General features: G+C 51.5%; 2 protein-coding genes and 1 pseudogene across 2 annotated transcripts; 2 read left to right on the top strand and 1 right to left on the bottom strand.

The window, feature by feature from the left end:
* Positions 1–2,287: 2,287 nt before the first annotated feature.
* SAPIO_CDS7049 lies at positions 2,288–3,427 on the top strand (annotated as a pseudogene; the record flags this gene model as incomplete).
* Positions 3,428–4,939: 1,512 nt separating this feature from the next.
* On the bottom strand, positions 4,940–10,473 carry SAPIO_CDS7048 (uncharacterized protein; the record flags this gene model as incomplete). Its single annotated transcript, XM_016788989.1, has 9 exons — positions 4,940–5,140; positions 5,203–5,511; positions 5,568–6,450; positions 6,516–7,130; positions 7,205–7,564; positions 7,625–7,981; positions 8,108–9,312; positions 9,384–10,251; positions 10,301–10,473. The coding sequence occupies 9 exons, from the start codon at positions 10,471–10,473 to the stop codon at positions 4,940–4,942; spliced, it is 4,971 nt and encodes a 1,656-aa protein (XP_016640816.1).
* A 1,354-nt stretch (positions 10,474–11,827) lies between these two features.
* On the top strand, positions 11,828–14,588 carry SAPIO_CDS7047 (putative sna41 protein; the record flags this gene model as incomplete). The annotated part of the gene is made up of 3 exons (XM_016788988.1): positions 11,828–12,601; positions 12,673–13,760; positions 13,847–14,588. 3 exons carry the CDS (start codon positions 11,828–11,830, stop codon positions 14,586–14,588), a joined length of 2,604 nt encoding a protein of 867 aa, XP_016640815.1.
* Between the last annotated feature and the right edge of the window lie 271 nt (positions 14,589–14,859).

Here is a 14,859-nt window from a genome sequence, read left to right as displayed (position 1 = left end):
TTCATGTCGACGAACCGCCCCTCCGCCTCTTCTTGTTTTCCTGTACTTCGTACATCATCACTCCCATGATGCTTGACCACATCGTAAAATGACTGTAACGATGTGGCTGCCTCGTCGTTGGATTGGGAGGCTCTAAGTGGGCCAAACAGAGAAACAATAGAGAGCGACGAGGGACCAGGAGAAGAAAGAGAAAAAATTAGTACCCCCGGCGTCGAGCCGAATGGAGCTGAAAGTCCCCGTTGTTTATTCTATTCTTTCTACGAAGTATTCGTTAATAAAAAGAATTTCTTCGAGAGACGGACTGTTGGGACCGAGAGAAATCGCTATCCTGTCTACGCCACATCCCTACCGCCAGCCTGTTGGTTGTTGATCCTTCAGCATCCAGAGTGTCGGGTTCCCGCCCATCGCGCTGGTTGGTGAAGAAAAGGGAAAACTCTGCCCAAGTCCGAGGTCTTGGGTCAAGCCCAGAGTCATTCGGGAAGTCCGGGGGGCGTGTTTGTCGAATCGGAGGAGAGATCAGTGGGCTCAACAAGTTACTCCCCTTTTTGAGATGCAAGGCGAGGTTCGGGTCGGAGAGGAACCGGTGTGATGGTTTTCTGCCCCGTCACACTTTTTTGGTGGTGTGTCTGCCAGTCGGGGGTGCTTCTTTCTTCTCCCACGCACTTCAACGCCACAAGCCGAATTTATCAAGTGGAAAAATGGAAATAAAATAAGAAATAAAAATCGAGGGCTCGAGTAAGGGTTCGTGAGAGAACGTTGAGTTTAGATTTTGCGGAACAAGGCTTACTACGTTTTGACGTTTTAAAAACTGGGGTCCGTGGAAAGTTTAGCCCAGATCGCGGATTGTTTAATCTTCACAACTGCGATCGGAACCGATGCATTGATAGCCACGATCGTAACTCTCGGGAAAGTGGAGGTTCTCGTCCACGTTTCTAAATTCGCCTTCTAACCTTCGACACGCGAGTTTACTCAATCCCTTGCGGATGAGCGGAATCTTTAAATCTTCGATCAAATGTCACCGACATCTATTGGATTTAAGAGTTCTCCGATACGACAAAACTACTCGTGCTAGCTTATAACTCTAACCGATTTATGATCATTACGAGAGAATCGGGCTCGGCTTCGGATAAACGTTTGCGGCGTCAGTCTCGAGGTCCTGAGTTACAGAGTTATGGAACGATGACGCGTGCTACGAGAACGTGACTTCGATGACGTCTCGTATACTCCGAGACATCGTTCTTCGGATGAACTTGGACTTCTCAACGTTTTCAAGCTCTAGATAGGTTGCTGCTTTCATATCAGCCTCTCCCGCCTTGTCAACTTCTTCCCGAAGGGCTGGAAAGATGGTGTGGGCGGAACGTTGGCGTTGTCAACTCCCCAACAAGGGTGAGGCTGCCCGAGCGAAGATCTATATATTCTGGAGAAATTATAGCAGCCGCCACAGTTTCCGGACCCGGTTCCATACGAAGTAAGTCGCCAGCAGTACGAAGTACTCCTTCCTCCGGTTTACGAAGTAAACGACAAGTCAAAGGGTTCCGAGAGAGCGGAAGTCATGAACGTGGCTGCTCACTTCCAAGCAAAGTGTAGATCGGCGTCTCACGTAATGACTCTAACTCTGTTCGGCGTAGGGGTGACAAGCTGCCCCCGGCTTATTGGAGCGGAGGAAGCTAGGGCAAGAGATAGTGGCACATTTTCAGCTTTCCCCCGTGGCCATACCGTGGTCTTCGCGTGCTTGGCTTTTTTTTTTCCCCCAGACTTTAACCTCGACGCTACTCCACGAATTCCGCTACTTCATGTGCGCAGTTGGGTTGGCTGTGTGCTCATGTACAATGGACAACGCTGGATAACACCTCCTATTAGCCACTACCAATTCGGTATTGACGGCGGGATGTCCGGCGTTGAAATCCCGGAACTCTGTACACCTTCCGGTGAGGGGGGGAGGGAAGGAAGAACTTTTTCAGTCGCCAGCTAAGTTTAATCGAGAAGAACAAGATGGGAAGCTATGTCACCGGACCCCTTGCCCTGTTGCCTTACCCCGGTCTACGTTCATTTCAAGTTTTTTTTCTTCTCCTCTTTTCCTTCCTTGAGGATTGAGATGAGCATTGCCGCACGGTTCCGGCGCGATAGTTTTCTTCTTTCTTCTTTCTCCGTGCGTTCCTGATGGTTTAATACACTCCCAATGCCGTTTTACCTTTCTTCCTTATTCGCAACCACGCGCCTCCGGTGCCCTCCGACGAATTTCCTTTTCTTCCCTACATGGGCTAGGGAATGATCTCAATACCGCGCCATGGCGATCGGCGACACAGGCATCTCCATCCAAGACCCTCCGCTCAGCACCGGAAATCTCGTGCTCATCGTCGTCTTCCTCAGCATCGCGCTGTACAACTTCATCGAGCTCAACTTTATCATCTACGCGACCTTCAAGAAACGCCGCGGCCTGTACTTTTGGAGCTTCCTCGTTGCCACCTGGGCCATCGCTCCGTACGTCATCGGGTTCCTCCTTAAGGCTCTGCAGTACAATAGCCATAGCTGGCTCTATGTTACCCTGATTATCATAGGTTGGATCCCGCTGGTTACGGGACAGTCCGTCGTTCTCTATTCGCGGCTTCACCTTATTGTCTATGACAGGAAGGTGTTGCGCGCTGTGCGGTACATGATTATTATCAACGCCATTATTTGCCATGTCCCCATTATTGTAATGGTGTATGGCGCCAATTCGTCCAACCCAGAACCCTTCATCAAGCCTTACTCCGTCTACGAAAAAATCCAGGTCACCATCTTCTTCATCCAGGAGGTTATTATCTCCGGCTTATACATCATCGAGACGACCAAACTCATGCGCGCCCAGAGGGAAATCCGAAGCAGCAGCAGCAGGCGAAACCTCATGACCCACCTCATAGTCGTTAACGTCGTCGTTGTTGTGCTGGATATAACCCTCCTCGGACTCGAGTACTCTGGCCTCTACAGCGTGCAGACGGCATATAAGGGACTTGTTTACAGCGTCAAGCTAAAGGTGGAGTTCAGCATTCTCAACAAGCTCGTCGACATGATGCACGGGTCCACCAGCGGCAGTTCGTGTGATCGTACGCTCAGCGGCGCCGACGGGCTCCATCTAGAACTGGGCGATCGGCCTGCGGGACGTCCCGGAATCGGATACGTATCCTACGTTAGCGCCGAACCGAACGGGAGCGCCGAGCCAATGGGGAATTCGGTAGTAATGACGAGGGCTGTTACGGTGTCAAGAGACGGAGATAGCGCTCTCTCGGATTACGACATTGTTGAGGCCAGGGAGAGGGAGAATTGGCATGGTGATGTTATGGCGCCCCCTAGGGACTCGGGTATTGCGACTGCTCATCTTAGGAGACACATTAATGGAATACGGCCATCGGCTGAGCCGGAGGAACGCTTCGCGAGACCACCTCCCTGACACTATGGACCCCTTCTAGCATTTGGACAACACCCAGCCGGCAATAAGACACCGTGAACATCCACTATATCGAGCCACGTGTGCGTGCATGGGACCTCGACCAATATGGACCGGAAGCATTGCCGGCGGAAGGACCCCGAACGGAAGGAAAGAACAACCTTAAGAGATTGCATAGGGTGACAACGCCCCCTCTCAACACAACTGCCATCTTCGATGCAAACGCTGTTAAGCAGTGGTTCGATTTCACCTCGATGACCCACCCTTTGACTCGAGGAGGGCTATCCGAGTGAAACAGGCTCGCCGTTCTCTCAAACCGAACTTAAACTCTTCTATTCCGTTGAGTCGCTGTGTAGGAGGGAAATCATACCCGCCCAGTCGAAGAGGACTATGCCTCCCACTAGAGCAAGTTATATTATATAGTCTTGATCAGGCAGCACCAACTATATGCTGCTCTCGAGGAACCCTTATCGGAACCGCCGCGCGGCGTACGCCACGAACACTGCCATGGCACCTTTCAACCATGCGGCCCCGACGACCGGGGGTTTCGTGGTTTTGTCACGAAAAAGAACTTTGCGACGAGACGAATAGGTCTATGAAGAGCAAGTAAGGAGATGCTTGCCTTCAGGATGCATGCGGTGAACAATATAGATCCTGGCGAGGAGAGGATCAGACAACACATCCAAGCACTAGTGGTTTAGTGGTAAAATTGGTCGTTGCCATCTCACAGTTTCGACTAGCCCCCGGTTCGATTCCGGGCTAGTGCAGAGATTCTTCAGTTTCATTTTTTTTTCTCATTTTCTTTTTTTTCTCTTTTCTTGCCCTTTGTGGGCACATTAAATAGGGTAGCAAGCGGGACGGTTCGTGATCTCCACTTTGAGTGGACGCGCCAAGTCGGGTCTTCACTCGTTCCGGGGACGAGAGGTGAGAACGACTTTTGGACTGTTCGGGACGCTGAGGCTTCCTGAGCGAGGAGGCCTATTGAAATTTGCTTCTAAAGTATATATAGACCTCTGTAAATATTCAAATTATTTAATGACCTAATTTTTAACCAAATAATGTGTCGTAAGTTCTTCTCGTTGATATGGAAGAGAAGTATGGAATATCTCGTCTTAGTTGAAGGATTGTTTTACTTCATTATCATGATGAGACCTAATGCAGCTCTATAATTTGTTAAGAGAAAAAGGTTGCTCTTTAAGATATATACATCGGAGTCTTGCGGCGATACTAATTGGCGTGCGTTCCTAGGCATCTAGAAAGCAATGGGACAAGCGACTGGGCGATATGATCCTCGTGCCTAGATTAAAACCGGCAACCTCTCACTTCGACTTACCTCTCATAGGAAGCCGTAGGAGGCTAAATAAGTATGGGCATTGATACAACATCAAATTCAATGAGCAGTCGTGAGTCGTGGCAATCTCTGCTCGAGTCAACTGCAACAAGATCGCACACCTTGGAACGAGATGATATATAAACGAAAACAAAATTGAATCTTATACAACGCCAGGTTTCCTATCATGAAGTGTAATACCGTGGGCCTGGCAAAACCGTGTACTGATCCGACACAAAGCTCAGAACTTCCCGTTGCCGATGTCGTTCGGGATCTATAAAGACTTTGAGCCCAATTGAACCCCTTCCTAGATCGAAAACCCGGAAAATTGCGTAAATCTCATCCTGCCTGGCATCCCCGGAAGGACCGTTGGTCATATTTTGCATCTACAAGACGTCAGTAATCGAAGCCCGCCATCGTCATGAAATCCGGTGGATGTAGCACTCACCCTGGCATGTTGACCACCGCTAAAATAGAAAGGAGTAGCGCATGGCCCGGTGGTTGTCTTAACCTCTATGTAGTACGTAGGCGATTTCCCTGTCCAATGGGTGCTAGATAGATAGCCCTTTTGGATCATCAGCGAAGTGAGAGTTCCGGATTCATCGCCATAAACGATATCCGACGTCTCCGCTTCTGTGAAATCGGACAGGTCTGCATACTCCGGATGCACTTTCACGTAGTGTCGGATCCTACTCTTCCAATTTCCACGGCCGAATGAAGGCAAGTTTGGCTCGAGGTTGGATAACAGCTCGAATACCTGTTTCTATGGATTAGGCCCCTGATTATCGTTCTGCAGATTTCAGTTTTACTTACGAAAAGCTCCCCTGCTGCACCCGTTTTAACGCGGCGCTCCCAATCAGATGTGTAGCGCACGGTGCTAGCCACATCTGAGCCAACGGAGAGGTTTTGCAGCGCAGTAGACAACCCGTCCGGAGGGCCAAGATCCGGAAATGTTGCGCGGCGGGCGGCGCTTACTACCCTGGTGAGAAGATCCCGGTATCCCGAATCGCGGACAGTGCTGCTTATACGTGATCGTACGAAATAAGATGGCGTTCCAAAGCCCGTGTCCTCGCCGAACTCGTCAGAGTCGTCACCGCGGTTGGTTAGGGGTGTAGGGACTCCTGAATCGTTGCTCGACGATGAAACAGTCTGCGGTGTCCATACGGAGACGGTCGTCGAACCCGTTAATGGTATGTTCTGTGGTGTGCGGCTTGGTCGCGTGGGAGTGATTGGTGGGGACTCCACCGCTAGAGTTGAAGGAGCGGTGCGCTCTTGCATTACTTCAGGTATATCAATCACGGGAACTCCTTCCCTTGTCAAGATACACGGCAAGCTTGAAACACGGCAGTTCAGAATGCTATTGAGCAGGTGGAGGGCTGCTTCTTCGTCGGGGATCCCAGACACCTGGGCCGCTGGTCGATCCATGAGCCAGGATAGTAGACGGCGCGGTAGGGACGTTCGGAAACAAACGTCTTGGTCGACCGCATCCCGTGGCACGTATACAGTGAGTTGTCCATCCGTTTCTTCGAAGTGCAAGTCGCTCCTGCTGAGCTCATGATCGAAGGTTTCTCCGTCTAATTCCAACGTAAGAGTCGAGGAGACGCCCTCGGACTCCATGGTGGCGATATTGCGAAGGACATCATACAAAGCTTGCGGGTCAGCTTCATACTTGGGGCTGTTATACTTGTTCGCTAGCCTAAAAAGATGAGAAAAAAAATCAGAATAAAGCTTGTTAGTCGTCGAGATGGAGATAGTGCATACCGAAGGAGTCCGTAAGCCTTTTCTTTCAAATCGCGTTCCCTATCACCGATTGGAGTTGCAACATCCCCCACTACCCGGCTCGATTCCTTGACTCTCTGTGACAGGTATCTTGACTCTAAGCCTGCCCAGATGATGAAAGGTCTTAGGCGGCACACATCATTCAATGAGAATGCGAGGTGGTTGGCTTTCTCCTTAAACACGCTCCAAGAGTCTTCTCGATCCGCAATGAAAAATGACGATTTAGCTGACAAGAGAGTACAGTCGCCGTTGGGAGCCTGGACGGGAAACACATTGGCCTTACGCAGGCGCTTAGGCTTTGGAGGGTTCTCTTCGCGACCGAGAAGAGAATTAAACGCCTTGAGGAGCTCTTTCACCCTCTCCACCGATGGGCTCTTGTTGCTTATATCCAATAGAGAATTGTGGATCATCGATAAGTCCACGGCCTTGACGCCGAGTGTAGCCGTGAAGAATTCCTGCAGGTCTTCGTACTGGGAGTTAATAGCAACTTTCCCCTCGATATCAGTCATGGTTGACCAGATGCACTCGCTTGGAGGATGCCATGTGACCGAGCCCTTTCGCTTGACGCAAATAAGTTCATCCTTTTCGAAGGTATCCCTGGGATTTGTGTTAGTATGTGACAAGGACCTCGTGTGGCCCGAGGAGCTTTAGAGACAGGGTGGAACACTTACCTGACGTAGTTAGCAAAATCATCTTCAATATTGATAAGCTCGTGCAAAAACCGGTACAAGTCAATGATAAATTGGGGATCAGCGAGGTGTTCATTCTTCTTCCTCAATTGTAGCTCCTTTATGAGATGGCTGTGCCGAATGTTCTCCACTCCGATGGTCTTTTGGAAAAAGTGACCAAGTTCGTCAATATCCACTGCGGAGCCTTGAAAGGCCTTTTTGTACAACGCCTTGAGTGGTTTGTAGCTCATCATGTAGTCGGGTCCGTCCCAGATGCATTTGTGGCTATCAACCCATTTAGACTGGATGTCTTCGCCGTCGTAACACGGGATCCAGATACAATCGAATAGCTGAAAGTCCTGCCTAATAGAATTATTAGCCGGTGTATAGAACAGCAAGCCGGAGAGCTTCAGGCCAACTTACTCGACCCGAGACCGAGCAGACGAAGGGTCTTCTGAAGCAACGCAAGCAGCCTCTATGTATTGATATAGGGAGGCTGCTCGGAGAGATATCTCCGGGGCTGGGGTTTTGTCCGATGAATCTTGGAGTATAGTAATGAGATTCAGTCGGAAGTCCAAGTCATCTCGGAATCCGATATCAAGGTCAACTGCCAGGAATCCCCAGCTCACAAGAAGTTCCGCGTCATCAATCTCATCAGCCAAATCCGGGAGAGAAAGAAAATATGCCTTATCTCCACCGGTGAACCTTCTGCAAACACGGCGGAGCTCTTGGAGAGGCAAATGCGCTTCGCACGGAGAAACCTCACTATCTTCATTGAGGCTGGGCATGTCAGTATCGCGAAGTATATCTAGGGCTTTTTCGTCTGATTTCACTAAATCTCCCTCTATCGGCCAAACATGTTTCAGATAACCGAGTAACATGTCCCGGCGGTGTTTCTTGATATACTGGAATTCCTCCGAGAGAGATTTCGAGCTGCTGTCATAGAGCCTGACATGACGCCTAATGCCGAGAACATCATGCAGCCATTTAGTCCAGGACAGCGTTCCACCGGAGGGCTTTTCGGGAGGATCGTCTAAATAGGCGGAATTCAGAAAGGAAACCCTGGCTAAGACAGCTCCTATAATGCCTAGTAACTGATACGCCCCGTAAGGCTGGTTGTCTTCTTTGTAAACGACTGACAGGCTGGGAATCACCATGGCTCCCATCGAGTCGAAAACTGCAAGTACATCCTTCTCAGCTTTACTCAGTTTTGCGGTAGGTATATCCGTAAGATATAGGAATCTTAGGTGCTCTTTCGACATTGCGATATCTATGGTAGCCTTGTTGCGGCGATATTTGTCGAAAACTAGCCCGCGCACGACTTGGGCGGACGCAGATTGCACGCCCAGATAGTCGAAAAGGCGTTTCCTCTCGTCGGATTCCTTCGCATCTGGACAAACCAGTCGCAAACCTAAATCTCGTGGGATTGGTATGCCGTTGATATCGGCCCACATGATCTCTTTCGTTGCCGCGGCCCAGGATCCGTTGATGAGCGGAATTAGGTGAAGCTTTCGGGTGGCCGCTCTGCTGCGATTCCCCAGTTCTTTGTTTTTAAGGGTCCACGGTATGCTGAGTAGCCGCGAGACCCTTCCGTGCCAGTCACTGGTCATGGAAGAATTTCTAATTCGTGAATCGGAGCGGGCTAGGTCGCGTTTTGCTAACTCAACAATCTCGAGCCTCATTAGGGTTGACAGCCCGAATTCCTCCAGAACATCAATATCGCTATTTTGGTACTTATCTGACAAGTACAGCTCGGGATATGAATCCTGGAGCAGAGGAGCCCCGAATTGGTCATTATGGACAGGTAGGCGACGCCTTAGCTCGGAAATCGGACGTAGCTCCCCGCGATCACGAGTTCGCAGAACCGACTCGTCCTCAAGGAGGTCTTTGATCTTATCAACGAGAGAAGACCAAAGACGGTCCCAGTGGTGTGACCCCTCTGTAGGGAGGTACCTCATCCAGGTGTACTGAAGATCTGGGTGTTCGCAAAACTCCAACACAGCCTTGATGAAGGCCTTGGCGATGTTGTTGATCAAGCCGCGATTTCTGGGGGAATCCGCTACGACATCCTCGCGGTTGGCTTGCGTGACAAAATCTGCCTGGATGAGAAACTGCGTAGGATCGTCAATACAGCGTCGACATTTTAGGTGCGACAGAGAAAGCTAGGTGTGATTGCACATACATTAAATCCCACATAGCGCATTGGCAAGAATGCGAATACTTTCTGAGGTTCGATGATTGGTTTGGAGTCGGCTGTAAGTGGGAAGGCTAGAACGATCTCCGAGGTTGCGTAAGATTTTCTCGCTTCCTCCGCGGCCGTCAAGGCTCTGTTCTCACTCTTCGCCAGGTTTGTCGCCTTGTACCTCGTGACGTGATATACTCGCTTCTTGGGAAGGGTCCCCAAGCTCGCCAGGGGATCCGATGTCTCCAGGATCTCACGGTTAGCTATTGAGTCTGTTTTCTGCACGAACTTCACGGCCCATTCCTCGACCTCGTTCTCATCGTAGAAGAAAATACTGATGTTCCGGATATTTCTCAAGAATAAAAGGAGAGGAGCATCGAGTTCGCGGAATTGCCTCCGAATCAACTCCCGGTGGCGTGTGAGTTCGGTTGGATCTTGGTACTCGTGAAGAAACAAGGTGATTCTGGTCAATGGCCGGGGTAGCGTGGCGACAGGCTCTTCCCAGAGAGGATTCACCATTCCCATCCCGGAGTCATTCATTCGATGAATGAAACTGAACGAGAAAGAACCCGATTGTACATGCACTTTCCACGCTGCCATGAATACCGACTTGAACCCAATCCCCTTCTCACCGATATATGCCTGCGATCCGGTCTTCGTGCTTTTGCCTATGCTGCAAATGGCCTTTAGGTTTCTTTCATTGAAGCCGTCCTCGTTACAGTCCACCACGATCCTGTCGTGATAGACCTTGAATGCAATGAAGGGAGCTTTCCCAGCTCGCAAGGCGGCGCTGTACTGGTTATCGTCGGCGTTTTGCAGCAGTTCGAAAACGAACCGAGCATTGCTGGTGTACAGGTTTTTTGCGAGTCTATGACACTTGTTAGCAAGCTCTCAAGAACTGGGCGGCCTTTACGCACGTCAGCACGGAAGCGCCAATTTGCTTGTCTTTGGTGAGCAGAGCTTCCTCTACCTCACGCCGCACCTCCGGAGACATTGTACCCAGACTGCTCTCTCGAACGTATCCAGCGCTCTTAACAATCTGGTCTACTAGCTGCCGGGCCTGAGCCGGCGTGTATGATGGGCTGGCCATATTTTCTGACGATATATCCCAGGAGTGGTTAAACGATAACCAAGCTTGGTACGCCCAAGCGCCGAAGTGAAAATCGGTGATCCTGCTAAGATACTCGCTGGTAAATTAGTGGAAATATATATTTACATTTAAGCGCTGTCCTCTGTAACATCTAACATCTTTACCCCTTCTCCCAAAGCCTGGTGAAAGGAGGGGGGGAGTTGGGGGCTGTGTGCTGTTGGTGATCTCGGTGTGAAGTACCAGCAACGGCAAATTCTGTGTGGAGTGACAAGGGTCGCATCACACCAACAGCAAGCCGAAACCGACTGCATGGGCCGCGACGGGTCATCGTCTCGGAGAGAAGTTGTCCTGTCCAATTGATGAGGCATCAACCTGCATGAAAAGTCCTGGAAATCAAAGAAGGGCGAGGCCCAGGCCGTTATGCCGGGGGTATTCTAGATCCGCCCATGAATCCGTCTCATAATACCAGGGAGTCTCGCCGTTATCGAGGCGCTGAGGGAGGCATCAATCCGAGCCAATGGCTGCACATCCAACTGACAATCCTGTACTCAGAGCTCACAAGTCATTTCAGGTACGGCCCTGGGTGCGATAAGGCCATTGCCACGGCTCCTTCGCGGCCAAGTGCGGGGGCATGGAGAAGCAGGGCGTAAAGCATTTTCTGCCATGAAATACGGACCATGCTGGGGAGGGTTGTTCACCTTTGCTTGCGAGTCCGCTGAAGCTGTTCTTGTGTTGAGTTGAATATAAGTCAAATGATCGCATCTGTCGACAACTGTCCGCACATCAATTAGAAATATTGCGGGTCTTTGAGGAATTGACGGGATTACCCGTCAAATGTCCTTCCTCGTCGCGTCTTGCACCGCGTCTGACAAACACCGTCTTTTTGTCCCTGCAATTGTACCTGTTGAGTCGTTAATATCTCCACCACCGTCGTCTCTCTTGATATTTACCCCCAACCGACAAACTGCTCTATTATAACAGACTGTCATAATACCCTCTTCTCCAATTCCTCCATATACCTCGAGCCTCCTACTCCAGCACTCAATCTCAAGAGTGTCGCTTCTGCTTTTTTCATTGCTTCTCATTGATTGTATACTGACGCGCTAGTCTGTTAAACTCCCTGCATTTCCCTCGACCTCCTAGATAGACCACACCGCGTTTACAGCCTTGGACGAAGCCTCATTGCACCATATTCGCGAGCGTGTTCCTGCCGAGAACGAATAAGCACCGACCAGTTTTGCTCCAAAATTCCACCCCTTTAATAGACGAGAAAAACAACCACCTCAGAAAACCAACACCACCCATGACCCCACCGAATTCTCTCGCCCACGACGCGTCTTTGACCCAGTGAGCCATGTATCTCCCGCGCTCTCTCATCTCCAAGCTCTATACCCACCTCCAGAGAACCCGCCACCCGCTCTCTCCGCCCGTCCTCATCCTGGTCGCCCTCGAACCCGACGCCCTCTGCGCCTGCCGAATCCTCACGCGCCTCCTCAAGCATGACTACATCCAGCACAAAATCCAGCCCATCGCGGGGTATTCGGACCTCGAGCGCGCCGGAGAGAGGCTCGTACAGCCCATGATGGAATGTCGAGGTGGTAGCGGTGGTGTCGTCGTGTGTCTAGGCGTTGGCGGCATGACGGACCTCGCGAGTCTTTTGGGTCTCGAGCAGGAGGATGGCGTGTTTAGTGGTGTTGAGGTCTGGCTTCTAGACGCGCATAGGCCGTGGAATTTGGCCAATGTTTTCGGTGGATTCCCGATTGATCCCACTACCGCCGAGGAAACAGAGTCTAGGTTTCCTAGCGGCGCGGAGGGAGGAAGGATAGAGAAGGCGTATAAGCCGGGAAAAGGGGGGATAATAGTTTTTGACGACGGGGATATTGAGGATGATTTGCAGGCGGAGAAAGACGCGTATTTGACACTTTTGGATATGCCCGATGTGGCGGATGATGACGGGGACGACTTGGGCGAGACCGAGGAGGAGAGTGAGGCCGAGGAGGAGGAAGAAGAAGAGGAACAGGACGAATTGGTGCGTGCGGGGCGGAAGAGGAAAAGTTGGTCAGATCGTGAGGAGGATGAATTTAGCGATGAGGAGGATAGGCCTGCGCAGAGGCGGAGAAGTAACTCGGTATGTTATCACAACGACAAGCCTAGAGTTCTTGTGAGACTGTCTTCGTTCTTACTAACCATTGATTATAGTCGAGCTCTATACCAGAATCACCGCGCCGGCCACAGGGCAGGGGTCTAATATCCATCCGGGAGCAAAGTGCAGTAACGTCGAGTTCGGCCGATGTCAACAGCGAGCCCCCAACAAGGACGAAACAGCCGTCAGCGAGAGCTCTAAGGCGGAAATTCCTCCGTTTAAGAGACGAAAAAGAAACCATTATCCAAAAGTACTACAGGATGGGCACGTCCTTCTCCGAACCCATATCGTCCATGATGTACTCCCTCGCATCCGAGCTTGGCCGCGAAGACAACGACCTCCTATGGTTCGCCATCGTCGGCGTCACCTCGATGGAACTCTACGGCCGCTCCTCAGCCGGCATCGCCGTGCCCGTGCGCGGCAACGAACGCAACCGAGCAGCTGGCTGGCTCGGCATCCGCGGCGCGCGAATCCGCCAACTCCTCCGCGACGAAGTCCGACGTCTCAACCCGCCAGACGTCACCAACGGCCGCGTTTCCCCCGAAAACTCGGGCATCATCCCGACGACGGCGAGCAGCCCCGAGGACACGAGCATCCGGTTGTCTCCCGAGCCGAAGTTCCTCCTCATCCGCCATTGGTCCCTGTACGATAGCATGCTGCACTCGCCGTACCTGTTCTCGCGCCTAAAGACGTGGAGTGACACGGGGCTAAAGCGCCTGCATAAGCTCCTTGCTAAGATGGGTGTTAGCCTCGTGCAGTGCAAGCAGAGCTATACGCACATGGACATGATGCTTAAGCGCGAGCTGCGCGCTAAACTACTAAAGTACGCGTCTTTGTATAACCTCGATGATATGGTGCCGTCGGTAGATACGGACGGAAAGGATCGTGGGGGCGCGAAGGACGGTTGGGGGTTCGTGAGGAGTTGGGGCTGGCGCGCGACGTTGTCGGCGCAGGATGTTGGTGTCGTCATCGGTGCCTTGCTGGAAGTTGGAAAGCACGGCGGTGGCGGTGGGGATGGTGGTCATGCCATTCCCGCGGGTGGTCCCTCATCACAGATTGTGGAGGAGAGTGCTGCTGATGCGCTGGCTGCGAGGAGTGAGGAGTGGGTTTCTCGGTTCTGGGAAGCCTACGACGCGTTGGATGAGTAAGTTTTTGTTAACCGTGGCCCACGAGCAATTTCCTTTGTTTTTCTACTACGATTACAGCTATTTGCTAACACCATGTCTCTAGCATCGACTCCCTCAAAGCTGGTCTCCCAACAGCGCAGTTCCTCCACCGCGCCATTTACCGCACAGGGACATCCCTCATCCAAAAGAAGCAAATCAAACACCTCCGCGCCTTCCGCCTCTGCGTCGTCAAGGACGGACCCGACGTCGCACTCTTCAACCACCCCGCGGCGCTGACCAAGTTGGCTCTCTGGATCGGCGAGGCCCTCCTCGAGCAGGAGCGCGAGGCGACGGGTAAGCTCTCCCACGGCGGGCGAGGCACACCGCTCGTGGTGGCCAGCCTAGACGAGAAGCAAGGCCTCTACGTCGTCGTGGGCACGGGCGGCGGCGGCGGGCCAGACACGGTGTTTCTGAACAAGGAGGCGGCGAAGAGGCGGAAGAAGGAGAAGGAGGAAAAAGCTAAGCGGCGCGAGGCGGATAGGAAGGCGAAGGAAAAGATAAGGGAGGAGAAGAAGGCTGCGAAGGAGGCTGCTGGGGAGGACTACGACGAGGAGCTTGAGACAGAGTCGGAGGGCGAGGATGTTTCGGAATCGGAAGAGGACGACTCTGAGGATGAGGATGATGTTGGAGGAGGAAAGGGGAGGGGGTATGGGTTGAATCGGTTCGGGACGGCGTTTAATGATGTTATTTCGGATACAGGGGCGAGGGTGAGGGTGGACAGTTTTGAGCATTGCGTTGTGGAGGTGAAGAAGGAGGATCTCGGCGGTTTCCTTGAGAGTCTGAGCATGAAGGCTGTGGTGGGATGAGGTTTTTTTTTCTTCTTTTTTCTGTCTTGTGTTTCTTTATTGCATGCATGTTTGGCATTCTGTTTTCGCTTGTTTTTTCTTTCCTGTTCTCGTTTTGTTTGGCATTTTGAGTTTATCCTTTTTTCTTCGGGTTTGTTTTTCTGCTTTTGTGATGGAAAACTACGGGTCTTTACGAAACGAAAGATAGTTAGGGGGAATCGGGTTGTTGTCTTCTCATTCCTCTTACTTTGATGAAGGCGCTGGGTGTTGCTGAAAAGGGTATAATAGCCAT

This window comes from Scedosporium apiospermum (assembly GCF_000732125.1).
Source record: "Scedosporium apiospermum strain IHEM 14462 chromosome Unknown SEQ_SAPIO_0110, whole genome shotgun sequence".
NCBI classification, from domain to species: Eukaryota; Fungi; Ascomycota; class Sordariomycetes; order Microascales; family Microascaceae; genus Scedosporium; species Scedosporium apiospermum.
Note: the sequence above shows the minus strand (reverse complement) of the source record. Positions and strands in the feature narration are given on the sequence as shown.